Source organism: Anopheles coustani, chromosome 2 (genome assembly GCF_943734705.1).
Source record: "Anopheles coustani chromosome 2, idAnoCousDA_361_x.2, whole genome shotgun sequence".
In the NCBI taxonomy this organism is placed as follows: Eukaryota; Metazoa; Arthropoda; class Insecta; order Diptera; family Culicidae; genus Anopheles; species Anopheles coustani.
Genome location: NC_071289.1, coordinates 64483136 through 64493694, shown reverse-complemented (window position 1 = coordinate 64493694; position 10559 = coordinate 64483136). Strand labels below are relative to the sequence as shown.

The window sequence follows — 10559 nt, the reverse complement described above, 5'->3', positions numbered from 1 at the left end:
GGACGTGCCTCTGCATGGGGCATGGTTGAGCACAAATCGAGGGCAGTGGCTTCGATAATAATTTACTATTTCGATAACATTAGAAACTCTTGCGAAATAGAACGAAAATGATAGATTTTGAAATAGATTTGGAAACCATGGGCTATTCTGAGACGTGTATGAAGACGGTTTCATACTAAAGGTGTTCTCCAGAAAGCATTTGTTTGCATTGTTAGTTTATTCGATCGTACGCCTCTAATGCCCGAATAACGTTGGCATCGAGTATCCAAGTTGGCTGAGAAATATTCAAACCCGTTTTAGGAAAGACCAATTTCTCTTCCAAAACGATTCAGTGATTAAAAGAATAGCTGCATTTTTTAATCAGTTAGAGTAATAAATACAAGGTTTGGCCCACCGTGGTGAACAAAACACATTTAAATTGTAGAACTAAACAGAATTAAATTAAACTTTGCATAAAAATCAACAAATGCGAAAACGATAAAACGGTTGAAACGATGAACTGAAAATAGCCATTCTGCACTTGCAACTAGTTTGTACCACAGAATTCAACAATAAAAACGTGCGAACGAGTGAAAAACAATCGTGTGTCATTCGAGACACGAACAATATGGGGGATGTCGAGGTGACTAATAACCAGTTTCCATACAAGGGCACTTGGCCGTCGACCGCGAGCTCACAACGGGCGCATATTGTTTGCTTTTCAACTCTTCACTAGAGTACCGCATGTCATGGTGTAAGACGGAAGGCCTGAGTTCCAATTTGAACAACATTTTGATTGACCGGATAAAAAGGCGCTCTTTCAAAAGACCCCAAAATTTAAACCCCCTCCGTTTCAATTCACTTTCATTACAGATGGGGAACGTATTATGTAAGGAACCGAACACGAACGCGTCTCATAGCACGGGAAACACCTTCAGCAACCTGAGCAGCGTCATCTGCCCGAATGGGTTGGGTAAAGGCAAAACACATCCCATGCGCAAGACGTACTTCACCCGAAGCGCGTAAGTATTGCTGGCAAGTGAATGTTTTGGCCCAATATAACATTCCCCAATTATCCCCAAAACAGGGTGGATGCATCAAAGAAGACCACATCGGCTACCGGGTGGCAAAGTGTTGGCCTGCACGTACCGTCCGCTAGCCCGAAGGTGATCGATACGCCACCGGTCGCTCCGCCACGCAAGAAACGTGGCGCGACACTCGACGGCCGGTACCGGTCCGACGATTCGCTGCAGGTGAAAAACGGATTCCAGGATGTTTTCGGGCGCGAAAGTCGGCGGCACTCATGCCATGATATCACACGACCGGCCAGTGTGCCTCCACCGCGACCGGAAGTGCCGGCGCTACCGGCACGCCAAACGTCGTGCTTCGAAATCGACGCCAGTAACGATGCGTTCAGCGATTTCTCGAAGGTGCCGACTACGGCCGAGCTGGAGAAGTCGCCCGCAGCCATGTCACAGATTCCGCGCGTCGGTAACCGTAAGTCGGATAAGTTCTTCGGCGAGCGACTGGCGGATTCGCTTTCCTCGCCAGCTTCGAGCGAGACGGTGGTGAAGGTGGGTGAGACGAAGGGCGATGAGAAGCCCATGAGAGGCAAGAAGGTCGAACCGACCGTGGACGATGTGGATAAGATCGAGAAGTTTGTCGAAACGGTACAGGACAGCACCCCGGTGGTGGTGGAACGGAGAAAGCAAGCGAGCGAAAGTCGGAAAGCAGTGCTCCCGGAACCTTCGAAAGAGGCCAGTAGCCTGGGGCCTCAAGAAGCGCCGAAAGAAGGTTCACCGACGAATGACGTGGAGGAAGATCTAATGAAGTACATCGATCGTACGGTGTCCGCTGATAATCAGATTGGTCGCCGGGCAGAGTTTCTGATGGCCATGCTCGAGGACTACAACGACAGCGTCCGGTACGATGGTATGCAGCCGGTCGAGGAGCCACTGATCGTACCGAAGCGGCGCAAGAGTCGCCACATTTGTGACGATCACGATCACCTGCACGCTAAACTGCACGAGCACGAAAAGGAGGCATCCGGTGGGGCACCAGCACCGAACAACCTGAACGTTATTCGCACCGAAGCCTCGATCGAGCTGGCACCGCGTAAACCGAGCCGTGATTTTTCCAAATACAAACCGATCGAGCCAGAACCGGATGGGTTGTTTGATTCGGAAGATGAACCACCGATCGCTCCACCCATCCGTATGAAGCAGAAGGCATCGCCCGGGAAGCAACGTGAAGAACTTCCCGCACCACCTGCTCCGCCGAAGTTCCAGAAGAGTCGCTCCGAGTCGCAATTCGATCGACAGTTATCGACAAGCGATGCCACGAGCACCGCTTCTCCGTTGAAACCCCCACCCGTGGACGGTGAAGATTCCCCACCGAAAGCGCACACACCGCGTATGCTGAAGCGCATCATCTCGATGCCCGCCACGGAGCACCTCGGTAAGGAGCCGTCCGCCCGGCCGGACACTCCCCAGCGACCACCGCTTACCAAGAGCTCCAGCTCGGGTTCGTTTGCGGCCGTCGATCTGCACCGGACGCGCATCAGCGTCGAGCGGTTCACCCCGGAAGACTACGCCCATCACACCGGAGTGGACGAGCTGGTAAAGCCCAAGTCGAAGCTGACCACACGCAAGATTTCCTGGAAGTCGACCGAACCACCCAGCTGTCGCACCCCTACACCGACCCAAGAACGTCCCACGAATCCCAGCTTTACCATCGGTGGATCGGAAGTGGTCACCACGGTGGACGGTAACACACTCTGCCCACCGGAACCGCCGAGAAGAAAACGCTCCGACACTTCGACCGAGATGGGCTCGATCGGTGAGCGGGAGCGTGAGGTGGAACCCACGGAGGAAGGTACGGCGACGAGGAAGATGTCCCAGGCAAAACTGTACCAGCAGCTACACAGCAAACCGGAGGACAATAGCTTGCGGAAGTTCTGCCTCGGGTCATTCATTGAGTCGAGCAATGTGCTGCAACACCACGATGTGGTGAACGTGCTCGATCGCGTCTACACGGCGTCAGACAACAAGGAGAACATCGTTGAACAGTTCCAGGCGTACCTGGAGGATCAGCTAAACGCCGAGTTGGACGAACCGAACCCGGCTAACCCGAACATCGCCAAGCTGCTGGAAAAACTGTCCCGCGCGGACAACACTCCGGCATCGAACGGAAAGGAAATCGAAGATGAGACACTGGAAAATGTGAAGATCGAGCTGGTCGGTAGTTCGCTGAGTGACGGGTCCACATCGTCGCAGGGTAAGTCATCCGATGTGGACGACTGCTTCGATCCGGAGTTCGAGAAGATCGAAAAGTCGGAGATCGTTGGCGAGCTGCCAAAGATCGATAATCACAACCCGAAGCACGCCGGTTACGCCGGCCGAAGGCGGGACAGTATCGAATACATGAGCGATTGGTTCGGTGGCGATTCTGACGGGTCGAACTCGATGCTTTCGGTTGCCGGTGAGGATCGGGGTAGCAGCGGAAGAATCCACGAAGCGGTAAGCCGAAAGGGCCCTCCTGCTCATCCTCATCCTCCTCGTCATCCTCCAAACGGTGGGCGGAGGGAAAGCATCGAGGACGTCGGGCAGTGGTTCTCCAACCACAACATCCTAAGGCCGTCGTTTGGGGAAGAGTTCGAGGAACCTAGTCGTCGTCTGCGACGTGGTTCCGATAGCTTCCTCGGGTATGACCAGCACCGACAGTATCCTTTCGGGCAGGCTCGGAACCGCTCCGAATCGCAGTCGGCAGAAATGTTCGAGGACATTACCAAACTTCAGGAGCAACACAAGGACACCGCCACCGATGGTGTGCCTCCGGTGGCCGGTTGTATAGTCATTTCACCGCAACAAGCCAAACGGAAGGTGCTGGAGCACCGCAACAGTTCCGATGCGCTGCTTATGAAGGTGCTGAACAAACCACACCTGGTCTTGGTTAACAGCACATCGAAGCATAGTAGTGCAGAAAAATTGAACACCAAGCCGGAGGAAAATGCCGTTAAACCGAGCGAAACAACGACGACCTCCGATGAGGAAAACAAACCCTTGCTGAAACCAGACGAACCATCCGCTTCCACCGTTCAGGACAGCAAACTTGCAGCAAACAACGAAAAGGTGTCCTTGTCAAGCGACACGACTAAGGGCGACCAACGCCAAGAGCAGCACAACGAACATTCCACGCTACTAAAGTTCCTTTCGAAGGAGAATCTCATCGAATGATGATAATGATGGCCACTGCTTGCAATCGAGAAAATGAAAAAAAATAAACACTTGCCCGAAAGCCCGCTGTGCATATAGTCAGTATTATGTGTTTGTGTAACGCACCAGTCTCACGAAAAATTTGCTCCACGTAAACGCTTCGCGCATAGCATTACTAAACGTGTCGCCATTCCTAGGGAATTCACACACCACAAGTTTAACTGTACGTAACATCTTCTTATCCTTTAGAAAGAGAATAAATTTAATTAAAACGACAAAAAAAGAGTGTTTACGATAGGATATTCCACCAGATTATTCGGAAATGTAACAGATACATGAGAAAACCCTTGGCCACGGAAGATAATTTTAGTAACTTCAAATCTCATTTATTTATCTTATTCACCTACTACACTGCGCTACAAAATGTCGAAGGAAAAAATTGAGAATGTTACCGAGGTTTCTCCTCCACCTGCCGTTTGGACGCTGCTGCTAATTGCATTAATTAGAATTACAAGAGGTGATAGTTGGAGGGGAGGTAAAAATCATAATTTAACTCAACGGTCAACCAGTGGTGGTTTGTGTTGTTTAGCTATTAATTTAATTGTTGCACTGTGAATTTTTAGTATTTTTTAAAACATTACTTTTTGTCGCTATAAGTCTTACCGATTTATGCTGTCTCACACGGACTGTTTCGGTGCGAAGAAAAAGAAATCGTCGCATAATTTTCAAAGATTTTCACCTTTACCTTCAGGTGATCTTACGAACGAATGATAAGTCCAACCACCGACACAAACAGAAGGAGGATAAATGTTCATTTCTTACCTCAAATAAAAGCAATCGATTTCGCTCTTTATCCCCACCAGTGTGTCGGTTCAATCAAAGTGTATGGTTTCGTTGAGAACATGGTTAGATTATGATTTGCGTTACATTAGCACAGCGGAATCCGGTGGAGTAAACCATGATTGTGTAAGAGTATTGAAGCTACGTTACAGAATTATTTAAACACTACACACCGGAAGAATGAATGCAGTTGGAAGGCATCATGATGGCGACCGTACCGTGATTGGCTTTCTGTCCCACGATCGCCACACCAGCATCAATATCATCAATTCCGCACCCAACCTAATAGCCCTGTCCGTCGTCATATTCACCATCGTCGTCGCCATTATTACCACCGTAGCCGGTTCGTCCGTTGTCCCCGCGGAGAAGATGTTCTTCGTGATCGTGCGGACGGTACTTTTCCTCCTCGCCGTCCTCATACTTAACCTGCGTCTGGTACTGTGCGTACTGGGTGCTGTAATCGGGATAGTCTGGGAAGAGATGGAGAAGAGAAAGAATATTGAAGTTAAATGTAATCTTAAGAAAAACGTAAACAACATTTGATACAACAAAAAACCTTAAAAATACAGTCTGTACGAAATTTAGATACTACCAAACAGTTAACAGCTTCACAACTGATAGCCCTGGAACTTCGATTAAGTTAAACTTGCTTTAGCAACGTTTCTAGGGATCAACGCAGGGGAACTTCATCGAACGCAGAACCACCACAGATCCTCTGTTGCAAACCCTTCCAAACACATCCCCATCATATTCACTTACCATCGATCGGTTCCTCCTTGATCTTGATCTCGCCTTCGCGGAAGTCTGGCTTCCGTTCCTTCCGATCGCCAACGCTTCCGCCGGGTGGACCACCGCGCTCTCCACGGTCGCCTCGATCGCCTCGATCACCACCCCGATCGCTACGCTTGTCCCGTCGGCTTTTCTCGCTACGATCACGATCACGCGAGCGACTCCGCTTCCGCTTGCGTTCCTTGTCGCGATCACGACTACGATCGCGATCACGTTCCCGATCCTTGTCCCATCGTTCCCGCTCCTCCACGTCACGGTCGCGGCTACGACGTCGCCTGCTACGATCCTTCGATCGGCTTCGGTGGCGCCGCTCGCGATCACGGGAACGAGATCTACGACGTTCGAACCCTGAAATAAGAAAGGTGGAGTTAGTTTGAAACTTGAAAATTCATACGAAATTTCAGTTCACTTACGATTCTCCGGCCGATCCCGCTCCCGACGATCGCGATCCTCACGCTCGCGCTCGAGTCGATAGCGCTCCCGTTCGCGCTCGTTGTCCTCGCGACCCGAATGCTTGATGTTTACGTCCGGGCCACCGCGACGCGTTCCACCCAGTCCACCACCAAGCCGTCGGGGCAGCCATCCCTTGACCGTGCGGGCCCGCTCGACGTCCACCAGTACGCGCTTACCGTCAATTTTCTTACCATCCGCATGCTTGTAGGCCGCTGCATAGTGGATGCCCCCATTGTTGTCGACACCAAATTCACATCACACCATCATCATCATCATCATGAGATCATACACGAAAGAAGGGGATACACAAACATTGCGCCATGGTGGGAAAAAAAGAGTCGAGAGAAAGAAGAAAATAGTACAAATCGGGCCGAACGAAGATGACGGCTCGCTGGACGGCTTGTGCGCCACAGCATCGGAAAGCATCGGCCGGTGGGCACATTGTGTCGTGACCACGTTGGATGAGATCAAGAGAAAGAGGAGAGAGTAAAAGATGCTGCATGGAGACCATGGAAGGTGTACACACTTGCGTGTGCGTTGCATTTTCCGAACGATAGCAAAATATTCCACGTAGAGAGGCACACAACTTTCTTTAGGAGAAAGTAAATTTTGAACGAACTAAACGATATTTCTACACTGAAAAACGTTTAAATTTCAGTAGAGAAGGATAGTAAGGAAGCAATTATCAGTGACACAAAAGAAAGCTATCCCTGCACGACCTACTGAGTTTAACTAGACTCCGCTTGTTCTATCCGGTAAACAAACCACGCTGTATCCTTTGAGAGGTTGACTACTTGATCGAAATATTACCAATTTTCATTCCGTACCATTTTACCTGATACCTACCACGACGATAGAATGTGTCTGTGGAGCCTGGAACAGTTACTTACAGTACAACTCAAAAGAAACGATCGGGAGGGCGTAGAAACAAAAGCAAAATGTGCACCAGACGTTGGTAAATAGCACTTGGTTAAATTGCTTCGAACCTCCTTCACGAGTCGCGTTCCTTTTTAAACTCCTCGAACCACCGATGGTGTTGGTTTCAAAGAGGATTGGGTTTTCCGTTGATTCGATAAATATACTGCTGGTCGAACACTTGACGGCATGAGACGTTCTCATCTCCCGTTGAGCACCATACTTACGTAATGGATGGATTTAAAAAAAATGTATTTGATAACACAAACCTGGTGAAGCTCGGAAGAACTCAACCAATCTCCCTAATTACACCACACTTTCTCTTCAAGTGTTCTACCGAGTTTTCGAAGCTGGTTATTTTGTGTTCACCGTGCAACACATACGAAGGTCATTCCAGCATAACACACCACGCTGGTGTACCTACTGACCACCGAGACGTGGAAAAGCACGTGATAGAGTCGTTAGCGTGGCGGCTTCCGTTTGAGATCCTCGGTATACCAAACCCCAACTGTGACAACAGCAGCAGCGCCTTAGAGTTTGGCATCGACAGGACACTCCCTAGCAGCGAGCTTTACCACGATCAAAAGATATTTCGAAATATGAAGGACTTACTTTCGTTTCGTTCACTTACATATGTGGGACAGTTTTAAACCCAAAAATTGCCACCGCATTGCATGCTTACCCACATACAATTTGGTGAGTCACTTACACAGACATACACACTCACACACGCCCGGTTTGACAAAGTAGCGCTTCCGTTTCGTATTGGATAAGGATATGTGTCGCAGCGTTGTAGCGTTTGGTGAGGTTTTTTCAAAATGATTCAAAGTATCTTCAAATTGGTTTTCGAAGTGACACAGTTTGAATCCCATTATTTTGATTATCTCCAAAAATAAGTTCTAGCAGTAGGGGAGGAAGGATTAAAAAAATAACATTGCTTTACCAATGAAACGTAAATAAAACATGAAAATAACAAAAATCTTCATACACCAAGAGACTGGCGAGATGGCTTATATTTATGAATGACATTCAGACACAGATGTAAAGTGCCATCTATTCTGAATCTTTTCATGGTTTATTTGATTTTACGAATACCCAAGGAAAAGCAAGTACAAGACATCCAGAGTCAAACGTGTAAAACAGTATGGTACGATCACGTTCGTAAGTAATTAGCAAAAGATGTACACCTGAATACTCCAGCATTAGCTTTTTGGTTAAATACATTTTGAAATAATTAGGGTGAACTAATTCACTTAACTTCCTAGAGCAATAGGATTGTGTAAAATAATGGACATTGCGGATTAATAATTTCCGAAACATCTTTCTAAAAAGTGTAAGAAAGTTACCAGAAAAAACAACTTCCAAAACTCTCCAACATTCCAAGCAAACGCTACAAACGCGCACACGCAACACGCAGGAATATTCATGCTCTTTCCGTCTTCTGCTGCTGTTGGGAGGAAACTTTTGGAAGGAAACATAGAAGGCTTTGTGAAATGAATTGAATATGTGTTTGTCCCGTTATCGCTTACCGAGTAGCGCGCTGGGTGGCACCACAGCTAAACTAAACATACAAACCTACGCAAGCGTTTGCTTCTCATCTCAAACAGAATGTGATTGAATCTTAAGTTGTAAGTTCCGCACAGCGAAATCTACAATTGAAAAAACGGATTACTCATATGATAAAGAAACCTCTTACACACGCCAGTGCTGTCCCCTCAGTGGTCCTGGAACGTTCGCTTCGCGTTTTCCCACCTTACTTTACCAAATTCACATTTACCTGGCCGAACCCTTCTTCCTCAGGCAGCTTAAAGGGCGATCCGGCGAGACCGACTTTTACCTGGCGCTTAACGCTTATCCCCAATCGTAACGAAAGTCTTTACATCAAGCAGAGGAACAGAAACATTCCGAAGGATGTTTGTTTCAAACGTGAAATCGACCAACTTGCGGGACAGGCAAACATAGTTGGCATTGATTTCTCTTTCGGCGAAGTTTTTGTTAAGTGTTAACTAATAATGCGTACATCCTAGAATAGGGGAGGTCGTTTGGACGGATGGAAACGCGAGTACGATTGTGAAGGGTAGTTTCACGGCTTACACTTTGATTATCTCCATCATCAATACTCACCATGCATGTCCCGTTCATGTTCATACTCAATAAACGCGTAACCGCGCGGTTTGCCCGTTTCCTTATCGTTGATCATAACAATCTTCTTAATATTACCAAAAATTTCGAACTCTCGCCGAAGCTTCGATTCCGATGTGTCATAGTTCTGCAAACAAAAAAGAAAAACAATTGAAAGCAAGTTAGTGATGATCTTTTCTAGCTGGAAGTTTTTGTGGTGCTACTTACAATTCGTGCGATAAACAAAGTTTTGAACGGATCCTCCGTCGCTTCTAGGAGCTGGTTCGGATCCCATGTAGCTATTTCACGTTCTAGCTTGTAGGCCACTTGTTCGGCGCGCTCCCGACGGCGCCGTTCCAATCGTTCTTCACGCGTTTCCACACGAGTAGGTGGAGGCGTATCCTTCGGATCCTGTAAAGTTGAAACACCAACTTCAGACAAACTGTCGATACCGAAATTTTGATCGTGTTACTCACCTCGAAACAATCGAGAAAGGCTCCCACTCCCAAGTACCCTTGAGATTTCTTCTCGTGCGGCAGCTTGTCCGGAGGTGGTAGGTACGGAATGGGATCGCGTGGGGCGAACAGGGCCAGCAAATTCGGTGGTAAATACTGCGTCATGGTGACCGGTTTTTACCGCTCTGTTCAGGGTTTAACTACACTCGTTGTTTCACACTTTCACTCACGTCCGTTTTCACAGTCTTAGAACATTGCAAAGAACACCGAAGATGGTTTATTTCCGTTCGCATTTATCTAGCAACAATCACTGAATCGTCCAAGCGCAGCGCCGCCATTGATGTGCGTTTTGGAAAATCAATGTGCCAAAGATGATGGAGCGCAATGCGAGGTGAGGCAGCGTAGGAAGGAGTGACGTTTTGACAGTTTGGCATTTTTGAATTCCAAGATCTATAGAAAACAACAAACATTTGAACTGAAAAAGTATGAACTGAACAAACAGATGATTCTAGTTCCAAGCACTTACTTTTTCCGCCTATATTTTCATTAGAATTTCACGAATTAAACGCAGCATTTTTAAAAAGCAAACGAAATATTTCATACGGTTTCGCTCGGATGTTCGATAGACTTGTCAAATCTGTCATCGAATGAAACGTCAACCCGATGTCGACCCACCTACCTGCCACTGTATACCGTCTTGCGTTTGACAAACGAGAAGAAAAGATACGCATCTGCATCGCTCCTCGTTTCAAGAGAGGTAAAATTACGCGCTATATTATTGTCCTTGCACTTC

General features: G+C 47.7%; 2 protein-coding genes across 2 annotated transcripts; one reads left to right on the top strand and one right to left on the bottom strand.

Moving 5' to 3' along the window:
• The first annotated feature begins 723 nt into the window (after positions 1-723).
• On the top strand, positions 724-4465 carry LOC131264832 (uncharacterized). Its single transcript, XM_058267098.1, has 2 exons — positions 724-1001; positions 1067-4465. Exons 1-2 carry the CDS (start codon positions 724-726, stop codon positions 4212-4214), a joined length of 3426 nt encoding a protein of 1141 aa, XP_058123081.1. The 3' UTR covers positions 4215-4465.
• An 89-nt stretch (positions 4466-4554) lies between these two features.
• Positions 4555-10091, bottom strand: LOC131267005 (U1 small nuclear ribonucleoprotein 70 kDa). Its single transcript, XM_058269736.1, has 6 exons — positions 9788-10091; positions 9540-9722; positions 9315-9459; positions 6236-6487; positions 5793-6170; positions 4555-5503 (listed from the first exon to the last, which is right to left on the bottom strand). The coding sequence occupies exons 1-6, from the start codon at positions 9929-9931 to the stop codon at positions 5316-5318; spliced, it is 1290 nt and encodes a 429-aa protein (XP_058125719.1). The 5' UTR covers positions 9932-10091; the 3' UTR covers positions 4555-5315.
• Between the last annotated feature and the right edge of the window lie 468 nt (positions 10092-10559).